This window comes from Podarcis tiliguerta, assembly GCF_965153285.1.
Source record: "Podarcis tiliguerta genome assembly, chromosome: 10".
In the NCBI taxonomy this organism is placed as follows: domain Eukaryota; kingdom Metazoa; phylum Chordata; class Lepidosauria; order Squamata; family Lacertidae; genus Podarcis; species Podarcis tiliguerta.
The window spans coordinates 65,901,215-65,916,587 of NC_139543.1; the positions used below are offsets into that span (position 1 = coordinate 65,901,215).

Consider the following 15,373-nt stretch of genomic DNA (forward strand, 5'->3'; position numbering starts at 1 on the left):
GTCCTTCAGGTCCCAGCACGTGGAAGACAGCTGCGAAGCATTTCTGCAGAAATCTTCGTCGTAGTTTAAGGGGCAATATCGCCCGCTAAATCCCGCGCCCTCCTGACATGAGCCATGTAGGCAATCAGGTGCATCGCCCGCTTAGGATAAGCAGCGCTCACGACACCCATATACACTTGGAACCCATCCAGCCAGTTGTCAAAAGTGCGCTCGGCTCTAGGTACCCTGTACCTGCGTTTTCCGTATTTGCGCCTTTTTCCCCCTCTACCTGTAAGCTTAGCTGGAGGCAATAATCTAAATATATTCCTCTTTCTCTGTGATAAATGGCTACCCACAATGAAATCTGTGGACTGATGCGTGGACGTTTTAACGTCCGGGACCAATGCCCCGTCCTTCCATTCAAGGGTCCCATTGAATGATTTACGATAGGAATTGGCCCTTCTTTCATGGGCCCACAAAGGCAAACCCACACAATCCTCCCCGTGGCCCCAATATTCCTCCACAGGGACCTCACTATTGGAATCAGATGATGAGGAGGTACCTGAGTCGTCTTCCGATTCCGACCGCCTACTCTTCTTACTCTTCTTGGAGGCGTGCTTCCTCTTCTCCTTCCTCTTCCCTGAGTGGCCCTCCGGTGCCCCCTGCAACGGCAGGCTGAGTGACTAAGCCACCTGCAGTCCCTGGGCCTCATCTGAAGAGGAATCGGATGCACCCTCGGCCGGTGCCACCTGCTGTGGGGGGTTCTGGAAAAAACTAGGAACACCTGGATCCACCTGTTGGCTAACTGTTGTAGCCACTTGTGCAGCGGCCTTGCCCTTCCTGCCGCCCTTCTGCCCCCCTTTTGACTTGCCTGAGGTGCCAGCCCGTGCTCTGGGAGCCTTTTTGGGCTGGGCCGCTGTGCCATTGGCCGCACTCAGTACTGCCGCTGTGGCTGCGGAAGTACTGGGGAGAACTACCTCGATTAATTGAGTGTCCGGAATGAAATCCTGGGTCAGCACTATTGGAGCCGCTGGCGGTGCTACTGCTGCGGCTGGTGCAACAAGGACTGGCGCCACTGCCGCTGGAACCGCTGGTGCCGACACCACCTGAACCGCTGGGGTTGATGTTATTGGCGCCGGCGAAGCTGCTGTCCCTGGTACCACTGTTGCTTGGGCGGCGGACCTTTGCCTATAAAATTCTTGGAAAGATGCAAAAAACTGCGCCAGAGCCTGCGGGTTACTAGGTATAACAAAGGGTTGGGACTCCTCCTGGTTACTCTGCGCCCCCCCCAACAGCGGCAGTTACCTGATTATCCTGTGCCGACATAACTGCAGTTAAAATGCCCAGAAGTAGATTATATTGTGCTGCCACTAACAGTAGGTCAGTATTGCCTGCACTGCAAGTCGATAGCAAAAGGGGGCACTTAAATAACAAGCCTGAGTAGTACCAAGGACCCTGGGGCCGTAAGCACCGTATTAAATTAACCAAAACAATTAAATACTAGATTAACTATCACCTTAGAACTAACATATGCCAAGCAAATATAAATTTACCAACCGCCTGAATTAACTTACCAGATTAGATGCAGGCAGAAAAATTGCAAGATATCTATATATACCCACCGCTTGAATTAACTTGCCAGATTAAATGCAGCCAGAAAACAACAGATATATATATATATATATATATATATATATATATATATATATATATATATATATAGGCTATTGAACTAATTAACTTCCAGGAATGAATTGCTAAATGCTATTGAATTAATTAAATTCCAAGTAACGAATTGCTTTGACAAGGCAAAAGCCCTAAAACAACCAGATGAATTATGTAATTGTTTAATTATTTATCAGAACAACCAGATGAAATATGTAAATATTTAATTATTAAGGCCTCCGAACTATTGTATATTCTGAATTGACCTGATTTAAACTATGAATTAGCAAAGGAAGCTATGTGGTTAAATAAGATTACCTTCTACCACCTGAAAAACTAAGGAGGGTAAGGGAAGGAAAAGGAGCCTAATACAGACCTTCGATGCAAATCCTAAGCACTTTAGCCAAATAACAAAAGAGTCAATTGCCAAATAACAAAAGAGTCAATTGCCAAATGATGCACCTTAGTGACCAACAGATGCTAAGGCTTTTCCTATATCACACCAACCGAATGAGTTGAAATTGTTAGACAAATGTAGCCTGAGAAGTAACAACAATATTTATAAATTATATATATATATTAAGTCTATGAAGCTAATAAGCTTCCATAAATGGTTTGCTTAGGTAAAGCAAGCTCCTTGTGGCGCCTCAGCGTTTAACTAAAGGCAACCTGATTAACTGAGTATTATATGATTATTTATTAATTTATAAAGCCTTATGAGCAGTCAAGACGGAAACTGGATATCCAATTAAACCGTGACTAAAATAATAACCAATGAAACCGTGACTAAAATAAATCAATTAAATAACAGCCTAACTTTAGACAATGGCTGCATGAATTAAGGCTGGGTTTAAAGTAACGGCTAACGTCCTGTTACTGTGAGGATGGCTGTGGTTCCTTTACTATCAAGAGACTGGGAAGAGCCCCTCCCACGGTTGGCTGCCTCTGGCAAGATGGCGGCCGCCACAGATGGCCACGAGGTCCCTTAAAATGGCCGCTCCGGCAATGCTACAGCACAGCTGATTTGTTCAAACTAGGCGGGCGACAAGCCACGTGGCCAAGCAAAGCACCAACGTGCCTCCCCTCAGTAAGTTACCCCTGGTAACCTAGCGCAAAAAGGGTCACGTGGGCGAAAAGTAATGGCGGCCCGTCGCCTGGCAACAGCAAAGCTTCTCGCCGGGCGCTCAATCACAGACAGGGGATAAGGAAATGGTTAGACCGGCTCCTTTGGCCACGAATACTGCACTCCCCCAAGCGTATTACAGACCCCGGCACTTAGCAGTAGACAACTTTAAAATGCCCTTTAAAATCCCTCTGAGGAATAAAGAAGCAGAAGCGTATTACAGACCCCGGAGCTTAGCAGAAAACCAACTTCAAAATGCCCTTCAAAATCCCTCTGAGTCACAGTAGCTCAGTCTCCAAACCAATGGAAGTAAAGAAGGAAAAAACAAACAAACGTACAACCTGATCCCTGATAGAGATAAACGGAGGGACACGGAAACACGTGGACCACACACACAGATAGCCTTATGATGCAGCGCGGTCTCCGAGGGCTATTAGGAACGTGGAAGGAGGTTGCAGCTGAGCCGCGCTGCCGCCAGACAGCTGTTCCACCCGGCAACCTCTGCTCCTTGGAAGGATGTGCGCTCCCAAAAGGTCCCTCCTGCTGGAAAAGACGATCCACGGAGTGCAGGCAATTGGGGAACAATGTAGCAAGCAGGAGAGGCTGCTGACGCTGCACAGCAAACCTGCAAAAGATACCTAAGAAGCAAAAGGGGGGGGGAACCTACGTACCACCTTCAAACGTGGGGTCCCAGCTGGCGAAAGGAGGGCGAGCCTCCTCGCCCCGGCGCTAAATAGGGGGAAGCCCCACCCCCTAAGCCAGCTGATTGGCTGGCTGGGGAGGGAAGCCCCCGGGATTCCCGGGGATTCCTATTCCTATTCTCGCGGGGGCTAAACCAGCCCCTGCTCACGTGGGGGGGGGGGCGTGTCGCCCGCAACCCCACCTCCTGGGGCAAGCCGGAAGTGGCTGAATCACAATGGCTGCTGGATGCTGCCACTGGCAATCGTTACAAAGGCTCAGCGCACGGCGAGGAAAGCGTGGAGATCCCAAAGGTGAGCTCAGGACGATCAGAGCGGTGACGCAGGAGTCCAACGGAGATCCACGCTGAAACCCGTGCGGGCTGCTTAAGTAGGAGAGGCAGGATCTGAGGGAAGCCTACCTGCTCTGTCAGCTCTACCACCTGGCACAGCCTATTGTTGGGATCTCCGCTTGGCCAAGCTGATAAAGCTCATCTTCCTCTGGCCGAGTCCTTCGGAATCGCCTCAGACGAATAATTAACAACCTGAGCCTTTGATGAGGACTCGGGCACATTCCCGTTCAGCAGAGTTTCCAGCACAGGGAAGTGATGAGATTTATGGCTACATCGCTATGCTTTATTTCTTACTACGCAGACAGCAAAGAAATAAACATTCTCTATGAAAGCAGAGAGCAACTGAAACAAAGGAAACAGGAAACCAGTACGTCACATCTGTCTCCCATCTCCTGTGAGACTTCCGACAGTATGGAATCCCAGGAATGTAAACAGAGTCCTTGTAACTCTAAGCAGCTGCACAGTGACAAAACAGAAACTAACATCTACGTCCCCAGCCGGCATCCCCCGGCCAGGTGCAGGCTAGGCTCCAGTTCCTGATGGGTGCAGGGGGGAGTGTAGAAAAGGTTATGCCAAGGGCAATAGGAGACAGGTAGACTACATGAGTTGAATAGTGGGTTGACATAGCAGACGACACAGTGATTCTACCAAAGCAGCTCTTTATTTGTAAGCTGGACAGAACTGAACAGCAAACAGCTCAGCCGGCCTGCTTTTATAGGCAGCCAGCTGTCAACAATGTAGCAACAACAACCCAGGGTTTCAAGCCTAAAATAACTGACGTGGACCTGAGTGAAAACTACATACACAATACTCCTGGTGGCCAGGGTGAGAACTTCAATACATAACACCATGTTCTCCCCATTTCTCCTTGTTTACTTTGTATTTCTCGGCACGCTTTTACACCTGAGGATCTTGGATTCTGTTGGGTGGTGTGGGAGAGTCTGTGGCGAGTTCTCAGTCCTCCATTTCCCCCAGAAGTGCAGCCATAACTCAGCTCCCCTTTCCTGAAGGTTTGAATTCAACATATAAACCAGAACCCCTCCCTCCCGGACTCGCAAATCTGGACATTATCGGAGAAGGTTGCGAGTGCTGGGATCTTTCCCCTCAAACTCCCACCCCCTACTGTTGGGACAATTTCTACAAATCCGCTCCTTACCTATAAGATACATGTGATCATCTTCTGATTGGTGGCTTTTTGTGACATTTGCAATGAAAACCCTTACCGGGTTTCAGGGACCGCCCCTAAGATGTGTTGTTACATCTGCTTGGATTTCTGCCTCAGCTAGCAAAATACCACTAAATGAAATAAATAATAATAATAATAATTTTTTATTTATATCCCACCCTTCCCAGCCGAAGCCGGGCACAGAGTGGCTAACAACAGTAAAATGATACGTTTCTAAAATCATTCCATTATAAAATCAGTTCAAATCAGATTAATACCGTGAAAATCCCTGAAACGAGAAGTAATCAACTAGAAATATTACCTTGTGGAAATAAACTAAATAATAAAAATCAAAAAGCTTAAGGAAAAAAATCAGAAAAACCTAAAATAGAGCAAAGCCTTAACCGGATGCCGGCTGCAAACCTCGTTTCACTGAACTATTCAGTTTCCTCAGAAGGAAATAGAAAAATCATAAATGTCAAATGACCAAAATTCAAAAAAGGGTAGAACCCAAAAAATTCTGACGTATTATAATCCTAAAATGTGTTGTTATTTCTGCTCGAATTTCTGCCTCAGCCAGCCAAATACCACTAGACATTATTACTGGCCAGTTACGACTAGCATACTTGTGGAGTGACCTGAGACCTCATGCAGCAGTTCCTCTAGATTTTGACCCAGCCGCCCATGAGATTCGCAGCACCAATATTAGCTGCAAAGTCCTCAGTCCAGCATTGAGGTGTGGATCCAACTGCCTCTGGACCACCAGGTGTCAAGAGCTCCTAGTGCTTCCCACTGCTGAAGGCAATTTACACATGGAAAGTTTCGTTTTCAATAAAAATGGTTATACCAGATGCTAGCTGTACTAAGCGTACATTCATTGAAATAAACTGAGAGTACAAACTTGGGTTCATGAATTTCAGTGGGTCTACTCTGAGTAGAACTTCATTGGATGCAGAACAAAGCAAGCAGCGTGAAAGGACCAAATGACAATTTTTTAAAAATATATATACTTTGATTCATTTCCACGTTTTTGCAACGACTGTATGGAGAAAGTTTGGTAATAGTAACTTGCATGTATATTATCATTGATTTTGTTATTCCAGGGCATCAAGAACATTCATTTCTCCATCAGTTTATGAGGTTGATTAGTTTACATTCTCTTATAATAGTTTTAACCAGATACCAAACGTTTAAAAAAAAACACATGTACAAGGGGATGGAGAATTGGACAATCAATGGCTACTAGCCGTGGTCAGTGGCATTAATGTTCCTGAATTCCATTGTTGCATTCTCGGGTCCTGTTGAACCGAGAATAGTGGCTAAATGGAAGAAGAAAACATTACAAATAAATTCATTGACCACTGTCAACGTGGATTACAGTTCTATAGCGGGCGCTTATATTGGTTGATGGTTTGCGAGTATATTCTGTTCAGCACAATTTCAATCTGTTAGTTTCCCTTCATTAGGAAGATTCATACTTCCTCATCGGATCCTCTGTCCACGGGGGAAAGGATCTGGCCAGCTCCTGAGCGAGATTCTCCTCAATTGGCCACCCCCAAGCTTTAAAGAAAGGAGCCAGATTTTTGCTCACTTCTTGAGAGAAATGGCGCGCCCAGAGGTTCATCTTGGCGCTGTTGTCAGTTGGGATGGGGGTCATTGCTTGGTACTTTGCGAAGATGCGGATGTAGGGCTCCCAGCCAAAGGCCTCCTGCAACTGAAAAATAATAATTATTCAGTCCCTTTCCTAAGGACTTAAAATATATATCACTGTTGCTTTTCCTGTCTCTCTGGGTGCCTATTTATGCTACCGAAGCATTATCAGTTTTACACCATTTATGACTTATGTGGCTCCGCCCTCAAGGCCCTTGAGAATTCTGGGAACAAATGAGAGCAGCAACAAAACATTGCAGTATGAAGTGCTGCTGTTCAGGATTCCTGCTACTTCACTGCACGGCATTCCCCTTTGTCCTCCCATGATCCTCCACTCCCCACCGCTGACCACGCTTGGTCTTCCTCGGGCTGGTTTTAGAATAGGCCTCACAGAAATATTTCTGCAGCCCTTAGAATTTCCCCAGTCCTGCCATTTTCTTCGTTCCCTAGATATAAAGTCATTCCAGTAACAGAAGCAACGCTCTCACAAAACTACCGTTCCCAGAAGTCTCTGAGAACAAGGAGCATTCTGCATGCCTACTTGGTCCTAAGTTCCGTCATGTTCAATAAGACATTTTTCCTTCCTAGGGTTTGTAGCACTGCAGCTTAATTCTGACTTAATAACAATTCCGACTTTCTTTTGGTACTTGGATAGCCGAGTCACACCTGAGAGGTGTTTGACGTCCCATTTCTCTGAAGCACAGGCTTTTATAATGAAGGGGATATTTGTTAAGCAGCTTGTGGTAAGTTGGAGGTAGAGTGGAGGGTCTGCATTGGAAAGTGGGGGGACATCAAAACAACCTCCCTGGGCATTGCCAGTTGTCTGTCTGCCTCTGAACGCCACCCTGGAATTTTTAGTTAGAAGTCACAACCACACATTTCAGCGGCAATGGTTGAATCCAAGGTCTAGGCCTACAGAAGTTCAACAGATGGAACTAAAGGTCAGTTGTTTTCAATGACTTGACCCTGAATATTGCAGAGTTGAGATACAACCCTGAGTCCTGAAGGAATGAAAGACCTTAACAATTTATTCTACCTGGCTTGCAGCAGTAGGAGAAGCTTCTTTCACTGGCCAGTTAAGGCAGCACTGGTCTAAATGGTCCAGTGATCTGACTTCCGCTCCGCTGTGGAGGATACGGCGGTGAACTCCGTGTTGTCTGCTTAAGAGACGACACGGTTTCAGTAAATAGAGCTTGAGGGTGGCTGCCAGGGCTCAGCACCCCCCCGAAGGAATGGGGATCCCAGGGTTCCGGCAGAAGTGAGGAAAACTCGCCTCCCCGGCTCCCATTTCGCACGCAGGGGAAAGGGAAGGGGCTTGAGTTTGCTCACGGCTCCAGTGCACTCTATTGCCGAAGCCACACTCTGTCACCAGAAGCAGCAGAGCTTCCAATTAGAGGTAAAAGCCAAATAAAGTTGTTAAAGAAATTAGGCTTAAATTAATTAATTTGGTGAAACGGAAGCCAAACAGGAAGTCAGCTTCCTATTTCTGCAGACAGGCTCTGCAAGGGATATTTTTGTGAATGGTAGAAAGAGAATTGGCTCCAGCCATGGAGATTTAGTAACAAAGAGACTCTTGACTTTGGGAATGGTTTCCTTCTGTTGGGTATATAATAATAATAATAAAAATAAATTTTATTTATACCCCGCCCTCCCCAGCCAAAGCTGGGCTCAGGGCGGCTAACAACAATCAAAACAATCCAACATTCTAAAAACTTTTCACCATAAAATCCATCAAAAACAAATTGATGGCAACCAGCAAGCAAGACCCTGTGCAGATTGCCAGAGGAGGGGGTCAGGCTGCGCCCTGATCAAAGGCCTGGTGGAACAGCTCTGTCTTACAGGCCCTGCGGAAAGATGTCAAGTCCCGCAGGGCCCTAGTCTCTTGTGACAGAGCGTTCCACCAGATTGGTGCCACAGCCGAGAAAGCCCTGGCTCTAGTTGAGGCCAGCCTAACCTCTCTGAGGCCTGGGACCTTCAGGATGTTTTTATTTGCAGACCGTAGGTTTCTCCGTGGGGCATACTAGGAGAGGCGGTCCCGTAGGTACGAGGGTCCTAGGCCTCTTAGGGCTTTAAAGGTTAAAACCAGCACCTTAAACCTGATCCTGTACTCCACCGGGAGCCAGTGCAGCTGGTATAGCACCGGGTGAATGTGATCTCGCAGCGAAGACCCCGTAAGGAGTCTCGCTGCGGCATTCTGCACCCGCTGGAGTTTCTGGGTCGGTCTCAAGGGCAGCCCCACGTAGAGCGAGTTACAATAATCCAGTCTGGAGGTGACCGTTGCGTGGATCACAGTGGCTAGGTCAGGGCGAGAGAGATAAGGAGCCAACTGCTTAGCTTGGCGGAGATGAAAAAAATGCCGCCTTTGTTGTAGCTGCAATCTGCGCCTCCATAGAGAGGGAGGTATCGAAGATTACACCCAAACTCTTAACGGACAATGCTGGCACTAGTTGCACCCCCGCAAGAGATGGGAGTTGCCCCTTCAATCCCATATCGCCCCGTCCCAGCCAGAGGACCTCTGTCTTCGAAGGATTTAACTTGAACCGGCTCCCATGTAACCATCCAGCCACAGCTTCCAGGCATCTGGTCAGTGTGTCTGGGGCCGAGTCAGGATGGCCATCCATCAACAGATAGAGTTGGGTGTCATCGGCATACTGATGGCAACCCAGCCAAAAACTCCGGACAAGCTGGGCGAGGGGGCGCATAAAGATGTTAAAAAGCATCGGAGAGAGAATCGCACCCTGAGGCACTCCACACACCAGGGAGTGGCGCGATGACAATTCCCCCCCAAGCGCCACCCTCTGTCCCCGACCAGAGAAACGAGCGCAGCCATTGAAGGACTGTGCCCTGGATCCCCACGTCGGCCAGGCGGTGGTCCAGGAGTTCGTGATCGACCATGTCGAAGGCTGCTGACAGGTCTAGAAGAATTAGCAGCCCCGACCCGCCTCGATCCAGCTGCCTGCGGAGATCATCTGTTAGGGCGACCAGAGCCATCTCGGTCCCATGACCAGCGCGGAAGCCGGACTGGAATGGATCGAGAGCCGATGTTTCATCCAGAAACCTACCAAGCTGTTCAGCAACCGCTCTCTCAATCACCTTACCCAGGAATGGAAGATTCGAAACCGGGCGGTAATTGGATAGATCTAAAGGATCTAATGATGTTTTCTTTAAGAGCGGGTCCACCACTGCCTCCTTCAGTTCCCCTGGGAATATCCCGGTGCCAAGGGACAAATTGATGATATCACCCAGGGGGGCCCGCACCTCGTCTGGACACGCTCTAATCAGCCAAGACGGGCACAGGTCAAGAGGACAGGTGGTGGGCTTTCCAGTTCAGAGGAGTCTGTCCACATCGGCTGGGGATATCTGGTCAAAGTGGTCCAATACTGGACCCGAGGACAGTTGAGGGGCCTCCAGTTCCCTTATTGTATCCAAATTGGCAGGGAGGTCATGGCGGAGCAACAGGACCTTCTCCGCAAAAAAGCTCGCAAATGCCTCACAGCTGTGTGTCGAATTGTTATTTAAATTTGGCTGTCCTTCAAGGGACGTTAAAGACCTAATTATACTAAATAATTGCGCCGGGCTAGAGCTAGCGGATGCAATGGAGGCCGAGAAGTAGGACTTCTTAGCGGCCTTCACTGCCATCTTATAGGTTTTCATAAAAACCCTATAAGATGTTCTTGAGGCTCTGTCACGGGGACCCCGCCAAACTCGCTCTAGCCGTCTGAGGTCCCGCTTCATTTTCCAAAGCTCCTCTGTAAACCAGGGAGCCCGGTTTCTGCGGGGTCGCAGAGGGCGCTTAGGTGCGATCTCATCGATGGCTGCTAGGAGCTGGATATTCCAGCCCTCAACAAGTTCAGTCAATGAGTCGCCAGGGGGAGCAAGGTCCCGCAAGGCCTGACGGAATCTATCAGGGTCCATCAGCCTCTGCGGGCAAGCCCAAATCGGCTTGCCACCTAAGCAGGGTGGGGGTGGAACGTCAATCCTGGTTTTCAGAGCGTAGTGATCAGACCATGGCACATTCATTGAGGGAAACATGATCACATCTATACCAACACCAAAGATCAAATCCAGTGTGTGGCCTGCTTGATGTGTGGGGCCCGAAACAAACTGGGAGAGCCCTAGTGTCGCCATGGAAGACACCAGGTCCAGAGCCTGTGAGGAGGGAGTGGCATCAGCATGGATGTTGAAGTCCCCCAATACCAATAGGTTAGGGAACTCCAAGGCCCAGTCGGCCACCGCCTCCAGCAGGCCTGACAAGGTGGCTGCTGGTGTGCTAGGTGGCCGGTACACCAGCCAGACAGCCAAGCTCACCTCGGAGCCCCACACTAGGCCAACACATTCAATGCCGGGGATCGATGGCGATGGTAGAGCCCTGAAAGAACAATCTTCCCGGATTAATAGTGCCACCCCTCCCCCCCGGCCCACAGTCCACGACTGGTGGAGGACGGAGAAACCTGGGGGCGCCATCTCTCGTAGGATAACAGTATCCCCTTCGCGCACCCAGGTCTCTGTCACACAAGCCAGGTCGACCCCCTGCGAGATGAAGAAATCTCGCAGGGTGGCGGTTTTTTTGCCTATAGACCTGGCATTGCACAATACCACTGACGGAGGTGAGTTATCCTTGCTCACCCTACCCTCGTCTCTCGGGATGGGGCGCAGATTGGAAGGGGTACGAGCATATCCGTATCTCAATCCCCTTCGCCTATGACATCTGCCCCCACCGCCATACCTCCCTCGCCCCACCACGGTAGCAATCCCAAGCCTCATACCAACCTCCATTTACAAGTAGAAAGCAAACAAAACAAAAAACAATTGTACGAAACAAAACCAGTCCCCACCCCACTCAATATCCAACCCCAAACCAATTTATAACGGAACAAAATAAACATGCATCAATAAAAACCACCGTACATGGTGGTACAACAAACTAAAAAGTAAATGTTAGAAACAATTGTGTCAAGCTGTCCTTTGGGATAAAAAGAAGATAGAAGATGACAACTGGAGAGAATTCGACAGTCTGATAATCCTGGCAGTGTATAAAGCAAGGAGAGGGAATTTTTAATGGTCCAGTGGTCTGACTCTATAGAGCAGCTTCTTTATGTACCTGCAAGTAAGGTTCCAGTGCAGTCCACACCGTGAAGTCCTTCAGCCAAGCTCCGCCTTGAATATAGTCCTTCACCCTCCTCTTTCTGCTGTCTGGTTTAAGCTCTGGGTGGGCTATTTCTCTGGGGATGTTCAGCACAGTTTCATTGACGTAAACAGACCAGAGATTGCAGGTGGCTTCTGTGGTATGTGGGGGGAATTCCCACCCACCCTTCTGCTGATTGTGACCCAGCTCATGGATCGGGCCCCAAGTGCCTTTGGTGTACATGTGCTGTACATCCGTGATCTCCTCTGACGCCGCCACATTAGCCATGATCGGGTAGCCAGAGTGCATCCAACCTGGCGAGAGAGTTGGGACAAGGGGGGGCTTGTAAGACAGATGCATGCTTCTCCATGAAAGCGGAATAAATCATTTGTAGATAAATAATAATAATAATAATAATAATAATAATAATAATAATAATATCTTTATTGTCATTGCCCCCTTCGGGGACAACGAAATTACTTGACTGCTCCATAAAAACACTAATTAAACAATACAGTATAATACAGCAAGGGAGATTAGATGACTTTCAAAGTCCGGGCTTCCCATTCAGGGCCAAGATCGCTCTGGAGAAGCTGTTCTTAAGACGGCTCGTTCTTGTCTTCATCGTCCTGTATCTCCGTCCCGACGGCAAGAGCTCGAAGAGACAGTGACCAGGATGCGATGGATCTTTTACTATGTCCAGTGCCTTCCTATGGCACCTTGTGGCATAAATCTGCTCTAAGGTGGAGAGTGGGCAGCCAACAATGCTCTCTGCTGCCTTAACAACCCTGCGCAACCCCATCCTGTCCTGTGTAGTATAGCTTCCGTACCACACACATAAGCCATAAGTGAGCATGCTCTCAATGGCACAGTGATCATTTGTAGATAAATCATTTGCATCTTTCCTCTTGGCTTTAAAACAAATAAGGCACTGTGGATTGTGTATGTATTGTACTGTGTCGTTATTTCTCCCTTAAAAAATATTGGAATTTTAGCATACAGAAAACTCTGATTTGCATGGGGGTTGCTTTCTGTGTCTGGGTTTAAAATTGCTGAAGTAAATTATGCACAGTGATTTATGGGGCCACCTAGAATTTTGCTGGCCAAAAATTGAAAATTACAAGAAGTACCAACAGTGGAGGAATGGCAGATGAAGATGGACTTTTTGGAGCTAGCCGAACTGACTGGAAGAGTCCGCGACCAGAAGGAGGAGGAGTATCAAGAGGAATGGAAGAAATTTAAAGATTATTTAATTAAATATGTTAAGATAACTTAAATAGAAATATTTGTAACAGATTGGTCTAGGATTTAAATATGTGATGTTGTAGAATACTATGGATAAAAGTCAAAATGAAAAGAAAGATGTTAATTGGCCAGATAAATTTTATGTGAAAATAGTTTTGGAAAACGGCTACTATTAATTCATATGGAAACTCAGCCAGGGGGATTCGAGGAAGTCACCCAACAATGATAACAAAAATGGAATTAATACAGTTAGGATAAATGTTTGTTTTTTGATGTTTTCTTTTTATGTTTGTTGAAATTTTGTTATAAATTTGGAAAACTAATAAAAAAATTGAAAAAAAGAAAACAAAGTATAATAAAACTTAAACTGTATCCTTAGTTTGAAAATAACTTGAGTTGCGGCAATATCCATGTTTTCCGTAGGCAATGCCTACGTGATTCCAAGATGCTGAACTTAAAAATGGGACTTGCTAGCAGATCTTGCTCTGCACTAAAAATATATGGGTAAATTATTATTTTATTGTTGATTTCAAACATACAAATAAAGGCATAGTTTACAAATACTTCCATTGGTAACCTCTGTAAAAGGCAAATAATATCAAATATTTGAAACCATATATCTCAACCTATGTGAAAAGAAAAAGAAGGAAAAAAGAAAGAAAATACAATACAAAACCAAATACTTCAATATATTGTGTTAGATACTGTTCAACACGATTCATTCGTATAGTAGCATTCCTTTGATGTGGTACTTTTCCATATGGATTGAATCTCCTTACATATTTTAGTTATAGACTTCAAGTACCTTTTTGTCAGTGTTTGTTAAAACAAAAACGAGTTCTGACCTCCCTTTGTCGCCTCAGCCTGGTCCTCAGACCCTTGTCGGCATAAAAGAGTCCATAAGAATAGCATCCTTGCAGAGTACTTTCTGCAAACTACACACCAGCACTACCAGCTTTCACTAACCAACCAACCCAACACCAAATTAACATTTCTCACTATATATACTCATGCTGACCCAGCTTTTTTAAGCATTAAAGAAACAGCGGCCATTTTAGCCGTGACACTTTTGGGGCTCAGAATTCTATTTCTGAGCCTTTTTAGGGGTCTGTGTTGCCTCCGCTCCCCTTCTGCTCTTTTCAATGAATGAGACACCCTGACCAGCAAGCAGGGCGTACTCTCGACCTGAACACAGTTGCGGTTGATCCTATTTGTTGATCCTCAGTGGTTTTAACAAATAATCCCATGAAATGTTATCAAAAGCCTTTTCGGCATCCGCTAACAACATTGCTATTCTTCTGTTTGATTTCATCTCCAAATATTCTAGTAAATATTTACTGTTCTTGTGTTGTTATATAGTTTTCCTGGCAGGAATCCCGCCTGGTTGTCATTAATTATTATATTCAGTATTTTTTAAAGTCTGTTTGTTAATATTCCTGTAAAAATTTTGTAATCTGAATTTAATAATGAAATTGGTCTATAGTTTTTGGTATTTGTCAGATCTGCTCTCTGTTTTGGTATTAAAGTTATTAAGACTTCTTTCCTTGATTCCGGAGTTTTTCCATTCTCTAGTATATTATTCATAATCTTTTTAAGGATTGGAAGTATAATCTCCTCTAATATTTTATAATACCTAATTGAAATTCCACCGGAACCCGGTGTTTTTCCTACTTTCATTCTTTTTAATTATTTGTACTATTTCGTCTGTTTCAATGTTTGAATTTAAAAAGTTGTGCCGGGTGGGAGTTAGCGGATGCAATGGAAGCTGAGAAGAAAGACTTCTTAGCAGCTTTCACTGCCATCTCATAGGCTTTTATAAGCGTCCTATAGGATGTTTTTGAGGTTCCGTCACAAGCATGCCACCATACTCACTCTAGCTTTCTGAGGTCCCGTTTCATTTTCTGGAGCTCCTCGGTAAACCAAGCAGCCCAGTTTCGGTAGAGACGCAGAGGGTGCCTGGATGTGATCTCATTGATGGCCTCCAAGAGCCGGTTATTCCAGCCCTTGAAGAGCTCATCTAATGGACCGCCAGGGGAAGCAGGGTCCTGCAAGGCCTGATGGAATCCATCAGGATCCATCAGCCTTCGTGGGCAAGCCCAAATAGGCTCACCACCCAAGCGAGGGGGGGGGGTCAGTCTTGGCTTTCAGAGCATGGTGATCAGACCATGGCACCTCCACAGGGGGTGGGGACATGATCACATCTATACCTGCACTGAAGATCAAATCCAGTTTGTGGCCTGCTTGATGTATGGGGCCAGAAACAAATTGGGAGAGCCTTGGGGCCCCATGGAAGACACCAGGTCCAGAGCCTGTGAGGAGGAGGGTGTCATCCGCATGGACGCTGAATTTCCCCAAAACCAATAGGTTAGGGAACTCCAAGCCCCAGCTTGC

At 46.6% G+C, this 15,373-nt stretch overlaps 1 protein-coding gene across 3 annotated transcripts in view; it reads right to left on the reverse strand.

Moving 5' to 3' along the window:
• Positions 1 to 5,110: 5,110 nt before the first annotated feature.
• The window catches only part of LOC310659027 (TRPM8 channel-associated factor homolog), a 35,941-nt gene continuing 25,678 nt past the window's right edge, over positions 5,111 to 15,373 (reverse strand). For 2 of the 3 annotated variants that reach the window (XM_083401867.1, XM_083401869.1), the window contains 2 exons: positions 11,714 to 12,051; positions 5,111 to 6,676 (listed from right to left, as the gene is read on the reverse strand). In XM_083401867.1, coding sequence (XP_083257993.1) covers positions 6,425 to 6,676; positions 11,714 to 12,051 — 590 coding nt within the window. In that variant the 3' untranslated portion in view covers positions 5,111 to 6,424. The remainder of the gene's footprint in view (positions 6,677 to 11,713; positions 12,052 to 15,373) is intronic. The other variant, XM_083401868.1, reaches the window with a different exon arrangement.